The sequence below is a fragment of the Pleurodeles waltl genome, chromosome 4_2, assembly GCF_031143425.1.
Source record: "Pleurodeles waltl isolate 20211129_DDA chromosome 4_2, aPleWal1.hap1.20221129, whole genome shotgun sequence".
Taxonomy (NCBI): Eukaryota; Metazoa; Chordata; class Amphibia; order Caudata; family Salamandridae; genus Pleurodeles; species Pleurodeles waltl.
In genome coordinates this window covers 771,135,636-771,155,692 of record NC_090443.1, presented here as the reverse complement: position 1 = coordinate 771,155,692, position 20,057 = coordinate 771,135,636, and the positions used below count along the sequence as shown (strand labels likewise).

Sequence of the window (20,057 nt, the reverse complement as noted above, 5' to 3'; positions counted from 1 at the left end):
AGAAGAGAGTTTGAAATGCTGCAGAAATGCAGCAAGATGAAGTTCACAAAAGATTGAAACTGATGAATGGAGAGGATCAAATATTTTATCATTGTTACAACAAGTGCTACAAGTCTTATACAATGGAAAAAAAAACTGGAATCATTTGTCAATCACATTAATCCGAGTCTTCTGAGAAAGCAACGACAACCAAACCCAATGCCTGTCCACTTAGAAGACCGATGGCTACCCCTCTTCCACCTCCAACAACTATTCAGAAAGCAGAGGATCGTCAATGTGTTATCTGCGGTTTAGCTAGAACAAGGTCCTAATAGATTGATGAAAGAACATAGTAAAGAGAATGTGAGTCTCAAAGGGCAAACACTTCAGCCGAGTAGCTGATCTTAACAGCGAGGTGAATGTATGTGGAGCAGATTTGTATGCCCACTCAAACTGCATGCATGCATACATTCGAAAATATGAATCTACAGTGAGCTCCCAGCAGCAACGTAACTGCCAGCCTTCAGTTGTTTGCACTCATTGAAAAAGCAAATGAAGTTTTAAAGCTACTCTTGAGTGCTGGCTATGGGTTCACACTCAGTGAGATCAGAGAAATAATGGTCAACACTGATAAAACTGTGTTGATCCATGATCATGAAATTACGATTTTTCTGGTGAGAATGTACAATAACAGAATTATTTTTGGCAGTCTAACAAAAAGAAGGAGCCATGTTAAAAAAGGGGTCTTTGACTGGCAGTCAGGTTACCCCCTGTACAAGCAAGGACCCTTACTCCCCCCTTGGTAGCTTGGCACGAGCAGGCAGACTTAACTCAGACCCAATGTGCAAAGTATTTGTAGCAACACAAACAGTAATACAGTAAAAACACTACAAAATGTACACCACACCAGTTTAGAAAAATAGGTAATATTTATCTATATCAAACAAGACCAAAATGACAAACATTCAACATGCACAAGTCAAGATATGAATTTTCAAAAGAATAAGATTCTTATTCCATAGAAAACAATGGAAACATTGGTGTTACACAAAGTACCTAGTTTGCTTCGAAATTAAAGCCGCACGGCGAGCGTGCATTGAAAAAGTCAGAGATGTGTCGATGTCTCACTCTCAAGCGAGACCGTGCGTCATTTTCTTCTGCGGTCGGGTAGGCGCTACGTCATTTTTCACTCCCGCAAGAGAGCAATGTGTTGATTTCCGGGCAGGCACCTTGGATCCACGCAGGGTTCCATTGACTTTTGATACCCAGCGATAATGCGTGTGAAATCTGGCCACACAGTCAAGGAAAACCACGCAAGGTGGAGTTTGTGTCCTTAATAGCAGCTGCAAGCGGGTGTTGCATTGTTTCTCCAGCCCCAATGCGTCGATCTCCCAGCCACGATGCAGGTAGAACATTGATTTTTTCAGCGAAGCGGTGGCGCGTTGATTTTTAGCTGCGTTGCAGGTGGTGCATCCAAGATTTCCCCGCATGGCGTTCTGTGAGTGGACTTCAGTCCTTATTCTGCCAACTTCACCTCTCAAGGGCCCAGGGACTGGATAGGAAACCACTTGGTAGGGCAGGAGTCTCAGCAGAGAGTCCAGGTGCTGGCAGAGAAAGTCTTTGATGGCCCTGAGACTTCAAAACAGGAGGCAAGCTCAGTTCATGCCCTTGGAGATTCTTCTCAAGCAGGAATGCACAACAAAGTCCAGTCTTTGTCCCCTTTCACAGGCAGAAGAAGCAACTGCAGGATAGCCCAACAAAGCACAGTCACAGGGGCAGCACTTCTCCTTAGCTCTTCAGCTCTTCTCCTTGACAAAGGTTCCTCTTGATTCCTGGAAGAAATCTGAAAATGTGGGGTTTTGGGTCTACTACTTATACCCCTTTCTGCCTTTGAACTTGGCAAACTGCAAAGGAAAGTCTTTGTTGTTCACAAGATCCTGCCTTGCCCAGGCCAGGCTCCAGACTCACACCAGGGGGTTGGATACTGCATTGAGAAGGGGGAGGCACAGCCCATTCAGGTGTAAGTGACCACTCCTCCCTCCACTCTTGCTCAGATGGCCCATCAGGATATGCAGGCTACACCCCAGCACCCTCACTGTCTAGAGGGGATTCACAAACAGCCCAACTGTCATTCTGTCCCAGAGAGGGAATCCACAAACAGACAGAGTCACAGAATGATTTAAGCAAGAAAATGCCCACTTTTTAAAACTGGCATTTTCAAACTGACAATTTAATTTTTTTTACCAAAAGATGTATTTTTAAATTGTGAGTTCAGAGACAACAAACTCCATATTTCTATCTGCACCCAAAGGGAATATAAACTGAAATATGATTTAAAGGCAGCCCCCGTTTTAACCTATGGGAGATATAGGCCTTGCAACAGTGAAAAACGAATTTGGCAGTATTTGACTGTCAGGACATGTAAAATACACCAGTGCATGAACCACCTTTAACATACACTGCCCCCTGCCCAATGGGCTACCTTGCCTACCTTAGGGGAGCCTTGCATGTAGAAAAAGAAGGTTTAGGCCTGGCAAGTGGGTATACTTGCCAGATCGAATTGGCAGTTTAAAACTGCACACACAGACACTGCAGTGGCAGGTCTGTGCCATGTTTACAGGGCTACTTATGTGCATGGCACAACCAGTGCTGCAGGCGCACTAGTAGCATTTGAGTCACAGGCCCTGGGTACCACTAGTGCACTTTACATAGAAACTTACTAGTAAATCAAAAATGCCAAACATGGAAAAGCCAATTACACATACAATTTACTCAGCAGCATTCGCAATGTAGCACTGGTCAGCAGTGGTAATGTGACCAGGGTACCAAAAACATGGAAAGCAGAGGCAAAAAAGACAGGGGAGACCACACCAAGGATGCCAGGTCTAACAAGCCACTTATGGTGTTCTCAGCTGATTTGACTCCTGAAGTTCTTGCTGCCAAAATAAGATCACAGGATGCAGTAAAATCAGCAGGAACCATTTTAAGAAACGTCCTAAAAAATTAAGATTTTGGGCTTAGTGATAAATTTTGTGATGCCCCAGAGGTCTGCAAATCATTGCAGTCAACAACAATGCCTGATGTTGTCTTAACATTTGTTACATCATTGTCTAATATCAGCAAAGTGAAACTGTTACAAACTAAAGTTATTGAGTTTGGAACAGAAGCCAACAGCATTGATGATGGCTTTGAAGATATAAACGAAGAAGTGGAAGACAATCCCATAAACCCGACAGGCTTACGCTGTGCAAATGTACTGTCTTTTCCAAATCATGTTTTATGAATTACATCACTGCAAAAAGAAAACTCTGTTACACACGATGACTGCCCACGCAATCTATGATACGTATAAAAGTAGAGAGCTAATCACTCCAATGAATAGTATTGGTATATCAACAAGTTATAATGGCATGGTACAGAGCACAGAGCAGGGACTTGTTAGCAGCTCATGCTGTAAAACCTTGTGAATCCGATAGCACACCACTTCCAAGTCACTTTACTAGGAAAGGATTTACAATTGATGCTCTTAATAATTTTGATTTTGAAGACAGCTCTTCTTTGTCTGGATTATCCAGCACACATTATACTGCCATGGCGATTTTTCAAGACTGTACCAATGAAGTACCTGCTGGAAAACAAGCTGTATGCTGAAGACTGCAAATTTATAACCCACCTTCCTTGCCAATGTGTGTAAAAGCACTACAAGCCATCAACACATATCAGTCTACCAGAAAGTTTCAAAGTGTCTGAGGACATGGATCTTCTTCTGTCTGATGCTGGGGTCCACAAAACTGATTTAACTGAATTTATCATATTGCTTATTCAATGTGGACTGAAGGATGAAGAAAAGACAGTTCACAGTTCCTCTGTTGGTTGGAATTCATGACATGATCTCCCAGAATACCATCCTACTGAAGAAGCTTGAGTAATAGCATCTCCAGTCACAACCTACACAACAGTACACAACAGTATACAAGTCTCTAAAATTTTCAAAAATGTGCATGCTCTGCTTGAAGACCAACCTATCCTGCCAATTTTTTGCAATGGAGGTGTTTTCCTTATTGTAGCTGACATTTTTATTAGCAATCCAGTAGAATTTGATGATCTGTATCCAATGATCGGCATTTTCCACATGACAAAAGTTGTGTTGCGGTGTGCAGTAAGTTATCTCAGTGAATGTGGCATAGACAATGCATTTATTGCGGCTAAAATCTTTAGAAGCAAAACTGTCCACCCAGTACTGAGGGGAACTCATTATGTTAATTCGTTATAAGGTATGCTCATAATGTCTGAGGCTACAGAAACATTGTGTTGGAATGCTTTCTGCAACAAGAATGACAAATTAGGTTTTGCAAATCTTATCTCAGAAGTGAACAAGGCACAGGGTGCTATTCATTCAAAAGACAAAATGCAAAGCCGGGCAATAATTAATACACTCAGGATAACCAAGTTTGTCAAAGAATGTGAAGAAAAATCTGAACTTTGTGAGTAATGGGGGAATGTCTTACACATGGTAGCTCTAGTGAAAAACTTGGTACATACTGATCCGGAAAGTGATTGGGAGCTGCACGTGAAGACTTTCGAGTCACTGACTACTGTGTGGTTTTTCACAAATTCGATTGCATAAACTACCTAAGATATGGGTCCTCATATTTGGAAAAAGTGAAAAAGCTAGAAGTGGGAAAACCATACCTCTACAGAAAATTCATCCAAAGATAGTTTATGGTGAAAGACAGAGCGGAAAGATTCAATGTTGTTACACCAGGTATGAAACTGGAATAGATGATCCAGAGATCAAAGAAAAGCTCAAAGGGAATTGTTGGTCAGACATATAAAAGTGAATATGTTGCTCAATGGCAGCTAGTTTACCATGTAGTCCTTTCTATTTGCAATGTTTTCAGAGAGATGGCAAATTCAAAACTAAAGGACAACCGTGAAACTGTTCCTCACCATGAACTTGTGGGAAAGACAGGCGAACATTTTAATCAACATGTTGATAGCCTTCTTAATTTCATGCAGCACCAAGGGAACCCCTTTGAAATGACGGAGCCTATGTGACTACACAACTTTGTGACCAAACAATATATGGATAAAAATATAAAGACAAGATATCCAAGACCAGATATCCAGGAACATGGATCAAAACTATACGCAGAACTGAAGCAGGAGCGATTTGTATTGAAAGAGTAAAAGCTGTTTGACATAAACACTAAAGCCAAACTTCCATGCTTTAAGTGCCATAGTAAGAGTTTCATACAACCAGCCACTAAAAAACAGATAAAAAAACAACTTTTACAAGCACACAGACAGATGGATGTAGCAAAAGAAAGGGGTGACATTGTGCTACATGATCTCCTTCCAACAAATGCATTATTTGATGGAGATGCTAAAACCATACCATTGAAGCACAAACTCATTTAAGAGCTTGAAAAAAAACTTCCACCTGAAGAATTTCAATTAAAAAAGGTGCCCTTATTGAAAACTGCTGCTGCTGTAGAGTATATGTCATGATTGTGAATGGTCAAGATTTCATCCATGCAAAACTTCGGAGAGGTCGTCTGGACTGCTCAACAGATATCAAAGTCAGTATGCACCTTGCAAGAACTGCACATTGTCTTTGACAGTTATCTTGAACTATCTGTCAAGGAATGTGAGAGAATCAGACGAATGTCTACAAGCGGAACAATTGACCTTGCCTGCATAAAAAATTAGACACCTATACCTGTGCAGCTTGATAAATTCTGGTCATCAACATCGAACAAGATGAACTTGGGGATGGTAACTCGCCAAAACATTACTGATGCTTCAGTGAACACTAAATTTACAATTATGGCAAGTGGAATGATTACCAATGAGGCGTTGGTGCCTGCAGAGATATACTCAAAAGGTACAGCTCATACTGTTCAAGAACTTAACAGCAAATTGGAGGATGCTGACCTTCGTGTTTTGCCACATGTTGAGTGGGCTGTTCGAAATGGTTCCAATTGAGTCACTATAATATCAAATGACAAAGATGTTATTATTGTGCTACTTAGATTTGTTGCAATGTTCAGAAGTCGAGGATTGTCAGAGTTATGGATACATTATGGAACAGGCGAGAAAAGACACACTTCATATTCTGTACAAGAAACCTGAGGCAGAAATGCCCAGTGTTCTTCTCAAGACACATATTGTTGCAGGTGATGACACTATGAGCAAAATTGGAACAAAGCTTGGAGCTTTAACTGCTGAGCCCTGTGAATTTTCTAAAAGGATTTGCTGAGACAGAAGAAGAATGTGACTTTAAAGACGTAGAAAATACCTTGTGCATGTGTGGAAAACAAGATTTGACTGTCACACATTTGACGATCTTCAGTACAGTTAGTTCAAGAGATCAGGACTGCTAAGTGACCTTCCACCATCATATTCTGTGCATGGACACATTAAAGTACCGTTCTACTTGATCAGAAGATGTGTAAATCTTTTGTATCATGCATATCTAGAGAAAGATCAGAGTGAATCTGTTTGGGAAGATATTGATGGGCTGCTAAAACCTATACATTTTCGAAAGCTTCTATCCAGAGAACTTACACTTACACGTACTTGCAAAACCTCTGCTACAAAAAGATGTCCCTGTCGATATGCTCTTTTCAAATGTTCAGTATTCTGCAAATATACCACAAGTGATTGCCGAAACAAATACATAAAATGAACTATGAAAATGTGTCTAAAGCAGGATTGATAAACATTAGTTTTTTCATATTCAGATCATAACCATTGTTTGGTGTAACCATAAAAGGATTAAAAAACATTATTATTTGTTTCATGTCTATATATGTCTCTTCTTCCTGTATTATAGTCGCCAGTTATTTTCTGTCTCTATAAGACTACATGACCACCAAAATCAATTTTTGACACCAAAATGAAGTATATAGGTCTCATGGTTCCTGAAATATTACATCATCACTGCAACACATCCACCATTTTTAAACATGTCACCCAGAAAAAGTTGGCCTGGATCAGCAATATCTACCCCAAACTAATGGTCCAAATACACAAATCAAAAATGAATACCTCTGGACAACAATTTTTTATGGAGGTATGTCAGTGATTAAAAGGAAAGTAGGACTTGATCCTTGTGCTAAACTTTCAAGGGAGAATCAAGTATTTCTCACAGAAATGAGTTTATCTTTTTGGAGCCAAATTGTATACACTTTGTGTGAGCAATGTAGGAGGCTGGCCTGGTTTGTAGTGGGTACCTAAGATACTTACACCTTAAATCAGGAAAGTAAACAGTCATAGAATAGTGGAAACAGTAGAAAATACAACAGATTGTAATGGGCATAGGGGGCAACCCAAACCATATACTAAAATAGTGGAATGAGAATGTTGAATTCGCCCCTAAGCAAGTGTAGTGTGTAGAGGGAGTGTAGGAAAACACCAAAGGTAAGTAAAGTACCCCACCCCAGAGTCCAGGAAAGCAGGAGTAAATTACAGCAGGTTTCCTCAGGACACACTACAAGTTGTGATAAAGGATTTTGCAAGAACCAAGCAAGATTGCACACAACAAATGATGGATTCCTGGACCTGAAGACCTGTGGAGAGAAGAGACCAAGTCCAGCAGTCAAAGAGTCCAGGAAGGACAGGAGCCCCTGCCAACCTAGAAGAAGGTGCAAAAGTGGATTCTCTGGTCAGAAGAAAAGTACAGAAGAGCACCAAAGGTGATGGCTGTTGGTTCCTGCTTGGTGCAGGTGATGTCCCACGTCGAGTTGTTGGATGCAGGCTATTTGTGTTGCTGGATCCCGCCAACAAGCCTTAGGTCAAGCAAGTACGCGGTTTCGGTCAAAAAGGAGCTGCCTGGACCCAAGAGGGACCTAGGGGTCTCAACTGGGACTGAGGAGACAGAGGGGGTTCTCAGCACTTTGGAGAGCCCTCAGAAGACCAGGCAGCACCCACGGGAGTCCCAGGACATGGGGACAAAGAAGATGCAAAGTGCGGTTGTCACAGCACTACACTGGAAGGTCCCACGTCACCGGAGAACAACTCAGGGAGCTGTGCGTCACAGGATGGAGTGCTGGGGACCTGGGCTATGCTGTGCAAAAAGGATTCTTGGAAGAAGTGCACAGAAGCCCACGGAGGTGCAGAAGACTCGGTGCACAGGGGTACTGTCACAGCACAGGGAGGCAAGCTCTTACCTCCACCAAATTTGGACAGCTGAACCTTTTGATAGACTGGATCACTTGGGTCCACCACCTGTGTTCCAGGGAGCACACTCGTCATCAGGAGAGGAGTCCCAGAGTACCAGTTGTCATTGCCGAAGGGTGCCTGCAGAAGCAGGGAAGTGACTCTCACTCCACAGGAGATTCCTTCAGTTTCTCTGGTGCAAGGTGAAGACAGGCAGTCCTCAGAGTGTGGAAACAGTTGCAAATGCTGGTTAAAGCTGAAGTTGCAGATCAAAGGAGTCATCCTGGATACTTTGTTGCAGTTACAGCAGTTCCTGGAGCAGTCTGCGGTTGATCGGACAGTCAGAAGCTGAAGCAGAGGATACAGAGTAGTCTTGGAGGAATCTTGCAAACAGAATCTGAGGAAATACCCAGAGTAGAGACCCTGAATAGGCCTGAGAGGGGGATTGGCTACCTACCCAGGTATGCACCTATCAGGAGGGGTCTCTGCAATCAACTGCTGGCACTGGCCACTCAGAGGTCTCGAGAGGGTAACCACACCTTGGAATCCAAGATGGCTAATGTTAGGGACACTCAGGGGGAGCTCTGGGCACCACCCCTGGGGTGGTGATGGACAGGGGAGTGGTTACTCCCCTTTCCTTTGTCCACTTTCACACCAGAGCAGGGACTGGGGGTCCCTGAACTGATGTAAACTGAATTCTGGAAGGAGGGCACCATTTGTGCCCTTCAAAGCATTTCCAGAGGCTCTGGGAGGCTACTTCTCCTAAGCCAGTAACACCTATTTCCAAAGGAAGAGGGTGTAACACCCTCCTCCCAAAGGAAATGCATTGTTTTGCCTTCCTGTGATTGAGCTGCTTAGTCCCCAGGAGGGCGGGCAGAAACCTGTCTGTGAGGTAGCAGCAGCTGGGGCTGCAGTGGAAACCTCCAAGAGCTGGTTTGGCAGCACTGGGGACCCATGGTGGAGCCCCCAGGGTGCATGGGATTACCCCCCTAATATCAGATTTGGATTGGGGGGGACAATTCCATGATCTTCAACACCTCACATGGCCATATTCGGAGTAACCATTGTGAAGCTACATGTATGTATTGACATATATGTAGTGCACGCTTATAATGGTATCCCGCACTCACGAAGTCCAGGGAATTGGCCCAGGACAACGTGGGGGCACCTTTGCTAGTGCAAGGGTGCCCTCACACACAGTAACTTTGTGCCTAGCTTTCAGTGAATGAAGGTTAGACCTATAAGTGACTTATAGGTTACCTTAGGGAAGTGAAAATGGCTGTGAAATAGTGTGTGCACTATTTCACTCAGGCTGCAGTGGCAGTCCTGATGAAAGGTTTGTATGAGCTCCTTATGGGAGGCAAAAGAAATGCTGCAGCCCATAAGGATCTCCTGGAACCCCAATGCCGTGGGTACCTAGGTACCATATACTAGGGACTTATAAGGGGGGGGTCCACAGTGTCAATCAGAATTGGAATATAGAGTCACTAAAGTGTAGTGACAAATTTGGTAAGTAGAGAGAGCATAAGCACTGGAGTTCTGGTTAGCAGAACTTCAGTGACACAGTTAAGCATACTGACAACACACATAGGACACAAACTATGAGCACTGGGGTCCTGGCTAGCAGGATCCCAGTGAGACAGGCAAAACACACTTTGACAAACAGGTAGAAATTGGGGATAACATGGCAAAAAAAGTGTACTTTCCTGCAAGCAACACCATAGCATATAATGTGAGTATAACCTCCCTTAGCCATAATGAGCAACCCACTTTCACTCATGTCCACAACTAACATAACTAGGTAATCCATGTGCAGAGTGATTTTTCTGTTATTTCAATTTTTTTGTTTCTCTGAAGCCTATGCTTCATCTACTGTATGTGTGGTGCATCAAATTATTTGGTATACCAATTTTAATGGCAGAAATTCTTAATAAACCATTTTTTCTGTACTTGATAATTAATCTTACAGCCCCCTGTTATGAGGTCACCAGGGCTAAGTATAGAGATACCATAGGGATGGGATCAGCTCTCCAATTCCAGACAGTATCCTTAAAGCTAAATTGAGGGATAACACGTTATTTCCCCTGAAATGGACAATAACGTGTGGACCTGTGAATGTTAGGTCTGATTCCGTGCGACCCAAATCTGCTTGTAGCATGTGGTAAATGTATGCAGGAGTTGGTTGTGGGTGGGTGTTACTGCGGATGGGGAAATGCAGAGCTGGTGAGGGGAGACAAAAAATGGTTTGGTCCATAGGACCTACTCCTGCCTACTCCCAAAAAGTTAGTACAACTTTTCAATTTTTTTAAAACGCAGCCCATTGTCCTTTAAGAAAAATGGGCTGCATTTTTAAAAAATTAAGATTGCTTTATGTTAACGCAATCATAGACATGGATGTCTGTTGACCCTAGCAGGCTATCATCCCTGTGATAGTGGCCAATTGTAATGGGTCATAATTTGCAACCTATGTCATGAATGTGGATGAGGTAGCTTGAATTGCAGTCCACTCTGAATTTTGTGAACCACCCTGTTAGCACCTATGTCAGTTTCCAAAATTAAAAATGATTTGGTAAAAGTCTATATACAATTTGTGACCACCTTTACCAAAACAATTATTTGTGGGAGACTCTAGATACTTTAGGAAGTCTAAACAATTTTTCATCAACCAAGGGCCCATTCTAATGGCTTTAGTCACTTCTAAACAATCCTTGTTCTGATGAATAGTTTCCCACATAGCTTACTGTTATCAAAAATCTAACAAATCTCTTCCATGATATCAAAAGATTCAGTTCACAAAAGGAAAAGTGCATCCTGCAAGCCTGCTTGGGATTGTCCCATGTGAAAACGTTTGCAAGGACGTAACCTGGAGATCTGTGGATAATATTAACTGTCTTGATTAAAAGTCATACACAGATACCCAAGTGGGTTAATCCTTCCTAGGGAATTTCCTTAACTGAGTGTTTTCCTCTGTTGGTTGGTCATCTCAATGTTTTTCATGCTGAAAACAGTCAGAACCTATGTGTGAAAGACAAGGGAGAACAAGCAGGAAGGGGGCATTAATACAGACTACAACATTTTATTCCACAGAAATGTGTAATCCTCATTATTTACCTGGCCTAGAATTATCACTAAGCCTGGTAATGGTAAACTGGGCAGTGAAATAATGGGGAGTAATCCAGAGGATTCTTAATCATGACCAAAAGTCATATGGGTAATGTTTTAAAGTAAAAAGAAAACGAAATTCAGCCAATATTGCCTGCAGATAGACGTCAATATAGTTTTATGTCTAAACTGTCATATTTATATATACATAATTTAAACAAATATTCGCTGATGCCAAGCTTATGCAGAGCTATTACATGCATATTGTTTAAATATAGAATTTCTTTAAGAGAGTACTAGAAAGAAGGTTTTTGCTTGATACTACAGGTGTTTAAGTCCTTGGGTGCCCAGAACGTACCGGTTACACCCTCGGCAGCAACGCTCGGGTGCAGAAGACGTAACCGTTACCTCCTGCATCCGGCCCTTGGGGGAAGCAGGGCTTCCCTCCCTTGGGCAGGGATGGAAGGGGAATCCCTTCCCCTTCAACCCCTGACACCCCCTGCCTCCCGGTGACACCTGATGACGTCAGCGCGCAACCGCGCACTGACCTCATTAGAGGTCGCCCCCATTGTGCAGGAAGCTCAGCTTCCAGCGCGATCAGAAGAGAAATGCTTGCATTTTTCTTCCGATCGTGAAGGTTGGGGGGGACGGCAGAGAGGCATCAAAGGAAAGGAAAGGCTATTCCTTTCCTTTGATGTCTTTCTGAGCATTTCTGCAGCCCGATCGTAAAGCGATCGGGCTGCAAAAATGCCCACTAGACACAAGGGAGTTTTATTTACAAAAAAGTAAACAATGAAAGAGGAGCAGCCCTTTGGGCAAGGGTCGCTCTCGTGGGGCATGTTTTTGTTAGGCCTTTTCTGCCCTCTCTGGGGGCAGATCAGCCTATTTTAATTAGGCCAATCTGCCCCCGGGGGGGCAGAACCCACTAGACAGTAGGGATCCTTTCTTTCGACTTTTTCACACATGGGGAGCGACACCTTAAGCAGGGGTCGCTTCCCTGGGGGGCAAATTGTTTTAGGCCATTTCTGCCCCCTTGGGGGCAGATCGGCCTATTTTTCTTAGGTCAATCACTAGACACCAGGGATTTTTTTTGCGCCAATTTCACGCAAGTGGAGCGACCCCTTAAGCAAGGGTTGCTCCCCTGGGGGGGAAATTTATTTTAAGCCTTTTCTGCCCCATCAGCTTATTTTAATTAAGCCGATCTGCCCCCAAGGGTGGCAGAAACCACTAGACACCAGGGATTGGTATGTGTGTCTGTTCTGTTTGGGGGGGCAGCCCCTTGGGCAAGGGTTGCTCTCCATGGGGGAACATTACTGTTGGCCACTTCTGCTCCCCTTGGGGGCAGATCGGCCTATTTTTGTAAGGCCCATATGCCCAAAAAGGGGGCAGAGAGCCCACAAGACACCAGGGAAGAATGTTTTTCAAAAAAAGAGGGTGGGGGTAGGGCCATAACCCCAACCCAAATAAATGGGGACAAAGTTGTTCTGCCCACCGGTGGACAGATGGGCCATTTACCTCCAATCCACTCTCCCGGGGGGGCAGAAAGCCTAATAGATGCCAGGGAATTAAAAAAACAAAATAGTGGGGTGGTGGCTACCAACCAGTATGGGCATGGTTAAGCCCCCACCCCAACTGAATGGGGTAACAGTCTTTCAGCTCTCCCCCAGCTCACTAAAAGATCTTATCCCAACGGCAAGCAAGAGAACATTTGATTATTTTGGGGTTTGCTTTTACATTTGGGAGAGCTTGGCTAACTCTCAAAATCATCCCACTTGAAATTGTGAGAGCTGCACTTTTTGGACTTTGGGACGCTGCCATGCAGAAAAATCTACGAGACCTTGATGCATATGAAAACTAACCATCTGGGAGAATCCAGGGTGGTGTCCTTCATATGCACCCCCACCATTTTCTTACCCACAAGGCCCTGCAAACCTCAAACATGCTTGAAATTACACATTTTTCCCACATTTCTGTGATATAACCTTCCAGAATCTGCAGGAATCTACAAAATTCCTAGCACCCAGCATTGTTGCATCTACACCAATAAAACTTCTGCCCCACTTGTCAGCCTAAAAACGTTGTTTTCAAACTACCCTTTTGAACCCGCTTTGGTTCCCCATCAATTTTGACACTTTTTTGGCTTTTCCCTGTCACAGGCACTTGGCCCACCTACACAAGTGAGGTATCATTTTTATTGGGAGACTGAGGGGAGTGTTTGTTGGTAGGACATTTGTGCCGGTGCTTAGATCCCACACAGAAATGTGGGGTAAATGTGTTTTTTTAGCTAAATTTGAAGTTTTCTGAGGATTCTGGGTAGGAAAACACTGGGGGATCCACGCAAGTCTCACCTCCAAGGACTTCCTTGGGTGTCTAGTTTTCAGAAATGACTGGGTTTGGTAGGTTTCCCTAGATGGCTGCTAAGCCCAGGGCCAAAAACACAGGTGCGCCCCCGCCAAAACAGGTAGTTTTGTATTTGATAATTTTGATGTGTCCACGTAGTGTTTTGGAGCATTGCCTGAGCACTAAGCCTACTCACACAAGTGAGGTACCATTCTTATTGGGATACTTTGGGGAATCCTGGGTGGAAGGATATTTGTGGCTACTCTCATATTCCAGAACTTTCTATCACCGAAATATGTGGAAACAGTGTTTTTTTGCCAAATTGTGATGTCTGCAAAGGATTCTGGGTAAAAGAACCTGGTGAGAGCGCCACAAGTTACCCCATCCTGGGTTTCCGTTGTTGTCTAGTTTTAAAAAATGCACAGGTTTGCTAGGTTTCCCTAGGTGCTGGCTGAGCTAGAAGCCAAAATCCACAGCTAGCACTTTCCAAAAAACACGTCAGATTTCAATGTAAAAATGTGATATGTCCATGTTGCATTTCCTGTCGTGGACATTAGGCCTACCCACACAAGTGAGGTACCATTTTTATCAGGAGACCTGAGGGAACACAGAATAGAAGAAGAAGTGTTATTGTCTCTTGTCTTTCTCTAATTGTTTTTCCTTCCAAATGTAAGACAGTGTGTACAAAAGACATCTATTTGAGAAATGCCCCGTAATTCACATGCTAGTATGGGGAACCATTCAGAGATGTGTAAATAACCACTACTTCTCAACACCTTATCTTATGCCCATTTTGGAAATACAAAGGTTTCCTTGATACCTATTTTTCACCAACTGAATTGCTGTATACCCGGTATACAATGAAAATCCATTGCAAGGTGCAGCTCCTTTAATGGCTCTGGGTACCTAGGTTTCTTGATGAACCTACAGGCCCTATATATCCCTGCAACCAGCCAGTCCAGCAGAAGTAACGTATTTTGCTTTCTAACATCTGCCATACCTGGAAAAAGATACAGAAGAAAACATGGACATAAATGGCTCTTTTTTCACCTCAATTTAAATTTTGTTTTTATTTTAGCTGTTGCTTCTGTAGGAAACCCTTGAAGAAAACCTTGAAGAATCTACACAAATTACCCCTAGCTGAATTCAGAATTCTGTCTATTTTTCAGAAATGTTAGCTGTCCAGGATCCAACATTGGTTTTATACCCATTTCTGTCATTAACTGGAAAGAGGCTGAAAGCACAAACAAATAGTAAAAATGGGGTATGTCCCAGTAAAATGCTAAAATTTTGTTGAAAATGTTGTTTTCTGATTCAAGTCTGCCTGTTCCTGAAAGCTGGGAAGATGGTGATTTTAGCATCGCAAACCCTTTTGCCATTTCCAGGGGAAAAAAACACATGCTTTCTTATGCAGCGCTTTTTCCCCATTTTTTTTTTTTTTTTAAATGAAATTTAAACTGTACTTTGGCAAATTTCTTCGTCTCCTCCAGGGGAACCTACAAACTCTGGGTACCTCTAGAATCCCTAGGATGTTGGGAAAAAAAGGACACAAATTTGACTTGGGTAGCCTATGAGGACAAAACGTTATGAGGGCCTAAGCACAAACTGCCCCAAATAGCAAAAAAAAGCTCGGCACCTGAGAGGAAAAGGCCTGGCAGCGAAGAAGTTAATTCATTATCTAAATAAACAAGTACTTGCTGTTGTGCCCATTGACAATGTAAATAATTTGAAAAGTGATCTTGCAAAATACTTACAAAAGCAGAGGAAAAGTGTATCAACACACATTGCATAGACACTGAAAAATCCATGTGCAATTAGATACGATCCGATGATGACAGTCTAAAAATAAGAGACACTATATTAGCAAACATTCCACTCAGTCACAAGTCTCAAAGAAACAGATGCCAGAAGCAGTCATTTAGCCATTATTTCCTAGGGATTCTAAATGTGCGATTAGAGTTTTTGATCACCCAAAGCCAGGATGTAATCCTGCTGCCTCAGATTCATTACTTTAATACCATGTGCAAAAGTCCTCCCTTGTGTAGTTAGTAGCAACAAAAATCAAGATGTGGTAAACGTGTTTATATCTAGCATTTTATTACCGCACTCACATGCAACGTTTTTTGTATCTAGTGCTTGTTTATTGTTGCAGTGAGTTTATTATATGATACTTTATTTGGCATATTTAGTTCATCTATTAATTGACGATTTTGTCTGGGCTGTTATAGTGTGTTTATGTCGCTGACTGAAAGTTTCGGTGTTAAAACACAATTTGCCGAAACTGTTACGACGTGGTACCTTTTATCAGCGCGTGCTACAATGGGACCACATCAATGGGCCCATATTTCCTAAGTAAAACAGTGCAGTTTTATATATATATATATATACACATATATATATATATATACCAATAAATACGGTTGTCCAAGAGCCTGTAGGTGGTGTTTTACTGTTGTGAATTATGAACACATAAAAAGTAAGGGGCATATTCACCATGCAGTTGTGATGCTCTAGCGCCACTTAATGGGGCACAAGGGTGCGCACATACTAAGATTAATCAAACCACGCAAAGCCGCCTTGCGTGGACCTGAGTGGCATGATAAGTCTAGAGTAATGCAACGATTTCCCAAGGGAGGCGTTTCATGGGTGGGTGTTCCCACATGTCACCCTATGGTTTTTGGCGCATTGCGAGATTTACCATTACTGGCAGACCTTGGAATGCGTCAAAAAGCTACATCTCTCCAGGTGAGGTGTAACATGAGCACACACAGAAAGAGGAAAATTACTCAGAGGATTAATTTTGTGCAGGAAGGTACACATTCCTGCATAAAAACAATCCTATCTACAACGCAGCCACCCTTGCACCGTGGCGCAAAGGTGCCTGCATTGGCACTAGGCAGCACATTGTGCACCAGAGCAAGGAAAAGGCAGGAATGTGCTTATAATGTTAAACACGGTGCATTGCTGTCCTTTCCCTATCACGCAGAACAGCGAAGCAAGATGACTTGCTGCGCTGCATGATTTTCTCATAAATGTGCCCCTAAGTGTGTAATCAATGGACAGTCATACAAAAGAAAGACCAGTGCGCTTGCTCATACTGCTTGTTCAAGTACTGGTTCAGTAAATTGGAGTGGGGCTACAGAGAGGGGATGCACCTGGGCATTTTACCTAAGCCTAGGATGGTATGCATTAACATGTATTAATATATAAGAGGGAGCCCCTGACAGGTGCAGATTGTGCCAGTTGTCTATGAGGGCCCTAGTAAAAGCTTCTGTCACATTCGGAAGATCCTCTCTTTGCACCTTTGCACTTCTGCTTGCATCAGCGTTCTCCCACAAACTCCAGACGTGAGCCAGACACACACACTACATCTTAGTCGATCCGTTTGCTGACAGCTTCACTCATTACTGTCCTGCAAGTTTATAACTTGTATTCTGCTACCTGGTAATTCAGAAAACTGTACTTGATATGTGTATCTTCTGTCTCTCTTGGTATTGTCTAGTCCGTGCTTGTGTTGAGCAGTGCGTGTTTGTGCATGTAAAGCTCTGCATCGTGGGGTATGTTGACACAATATTTATGCCGAACAATAGCAGAGAAGATCATGACCGCATACTGAAGTTCTGCCAAACTGCTGACAAGATCTGTAAATTGTAATGCAAATTGGCACACTCACCCCCATTCACACACACAGAAGGCCGGTTAAAGACTCACACGCGAAGGCTATGTCTCAAGAGAGTTGGAAGGACAGACCTGAGCCACTTTTAGTTTCACCAGGGTGCTGAACTGCCAAACAAGATGCACAATGTTCATCTTTGTATAGGCAGCTCCTCTCCTCCTGGGTTAAAGCGGACAGCATGCCAATTTATTGAAGGAAGCCAACTACTCAAATCTAGGGTTACCTAAGGTCCACCTCACCTGCGCACCTCATATCCAGCCAGTGTATTTTATTTAACACATCAATGCATTCTGGGAGTTTTTATGGGTCTGTTCGGTTTAGCCAAATAGATTAGCACAACTATAAACTAATACACGGTGAAAGTAAACCTCGAACTGTGGCATGGAGTTACCTTGTAACTCTACTCAAACCATTTTTAAAAGTGTTGTTTTAAGTAGGGATCCAAGACCACTGAGGCTGATCAAATGAACTCTGGCAACATATTCACTAAGCAGAGTTAAAAACACAAGGGTTAATTTATTCTTCTAGTGAAGCATTTTATAGGAATCGAAATATGACATAAGTTCACGAGGATGCCTTATTTCCCATCCTAAGCTTTTGTTTGCTATGTAAGTGCCTTTTGACATTTATTGTCTTTGGTTCAATGAAAAAAATAGAAATATCAATGCGTATAAATGTCTGGAAGGCTCATAACTACTGGCAACAGTTTTGGGTAGCATTCAATTCCACCGTTCTTTTCTGTCCCCTGTGCTATCAAAACCAGGGACGGACCACATGCACTTCAGCCTTTGTGATGCATCAAATTTTTCAGTTAAGAGGTAGGCGCGGCATAAAATTTCCAGTCGCAAACTCGGGCTGCGTTGTTCTCATTGGCAATACAGGCTTTGCGTCGATTTCAGCAGGTGTTATGTCAATTATTGACACATAAGGGATTTGTGGAAGAGGTGAAGTCTTTGTTGGCCATGAGACTCCAGAAAAAGGAGGCAAGCTCAATCCTTTCCCTCACAGAGCACTGTTGGAGAAAGGCAGAGTCCTTCCAGCAAAGTCAGAGGCCAGCAGGGTAGCAGGGCAACAGCAGGGCAGCAGTCCTTCTTAGCAAAGCAGTCTGGATGAGTCCATTGGTCAGCCAGGCAGTTCTGCTTGACAGGTTGCAGGTTCAGGTCCAGAAGTGTCCGATTTGGTGGGGTCAGGGACCCAGTTTATATTACCAAAAATGCCTTTGAAGTGGGGGTTTTGAAGTGCACAAGTTCCTCTTTCAGTACAGGTCTGTCTGCCAGGGTCCCAGTAGGGGGTTTGGCAGTCCAATGTGTGAGGGCAGGCCACTAGCCTTTGAAATGTGTCAGGCCCTCCACCCTTCCAGCCCAGGAAGACCCATTCATTATGCAGATGAGTACAGGTGTAACTGAGTGTCCTGTGTTTGTGGTTGTCTGGGTGAAGTGACAAGGAAGCTGTAAACCAGCCCAGACGTTGATTGGAGACAGGCTGTGAGGCACAGAAGGATTTTAAATGCAGAAAAATGCTCACTTTTTAAAAGTTGCATTTCTAAGATAGTAATATAAAATCCAACCTCACCAATAAGCAGGATTTTCTATTACCATTCTGGCCATACTAAATATGACCTGGTTACCCCTTTCTGATCACACTTTACCACTCAAACAGTATATGAGGGTAGCTTTAATGCTATCCTATGAAAGGAGCAGGCCTCACAGGAGTGGAAAACAGATTTACGCATTTTCCACTACTAGGACATGTAAAATACATAAGTACATGTCCTACCTTTTACCTACATAGCACACTGTCCTATCGGTTACTTAGGGCCTACCTTAGGGGTGACTTGTATGTAGAAAAAGAGGCGTTTGAGGCTTGGGAAGTACTTTTGAATACCAAGTCGAAGTGACAGTGAAACTGCACTCAGAGGCCTTGCAATGGTAGACCTGAGACATGATTAAAGGGCTACTTATGTGGGTAGCACAATCAGTGCTGCAGGCCCACTATTAGCATATAATTTACAGGCCCTAGGCACATTTAGTGCACTTTACTAGGGACCTACTAGTAAATTAAGTATGTCAATTGGTTATGAGCCAATGTTACCATGTTTTTAGGGAGAAAGCAGATGCAATTTCGCACTGGTTAGCAGTGGTAAAGTGTCCAGAGTCCTAAAGCTAGTCAAAATGAGGTCAGAAAAAGAAGAGGAGGAAGGCAAAAAGTTTTGGGTGACCTTGCAGAGAGGCCATTTCCAACAAATCCTCCTTCCAGCCTAAAGCCAGAGTAGGCTAATCAATACTTTGATGGACTTCCCTGCTTAAGGCGATAGAACATGGGCAATGACCCATTCCTGCAGGGGCACTTGCCAGCTCTATACCTTTCTGAACTCAGTTGGGCTTCTCTGTCTATACTCTCTGGGCCCACTGAACAGACCCATGGAGACACCTTCTCCTCATCTGTGGACCCCATCTGTGAAGCTCATAACTTTAATTTGCTCACATGTGCATCCCAGTAGGCAGACAGTACCACCATAGCCAATAAAGTGATGTGGCCCATTCCACTCTTAGGTGTGTCTTCTGTCCCCAACTCAGGGAAACTCTGTCCACAAGGACAGCAACCAACAGAGGCCACTGACAGCTGTTAATGTCAAGAGCCAAGCCCCAGGCCATCCACAGTTAAGTGAATGTATTGAGTGGGGCTATTGGGTAAGGATCTCCTTCTGTCTGGGGGCTTGCAGGGAGGTCCTTATGGGCTCCTGAGGTTTTCCTGACCTCTGAGACATCTCAGAATGGGGGGCTGTAGCCCCAGGGGT

The 20,057-nt window shown here is 43.2% G+C and overlaps 1 protein-coding gene across 6 annotated transcripts in view; it reads right to left on the bottom strand.

Annotated features, from left to right (window-relative positions):
* SLC44A5 (solute carrier family 44 member 5) overlaps nt 1–20,057 on the bottom strand; it is a 765,772-nt gene that overhangs the window by 14,126 nt on the left and 731,589 nt on the right. For all 6 annotated transcript variants that reach the window (XM_069232424.1, XM_069232422.1, XM_069232425.1 and 3 more), the window contains exon 21: nt 15,339–15,423. In XM_069232424.1, coding sequence (XP_069088525.1) covers nt 15,339–15,423 — 85 coding nt within the window. The remainder of the gene's footprint in view (nt 1–15,338; nt 15,424–20,057) is intronic.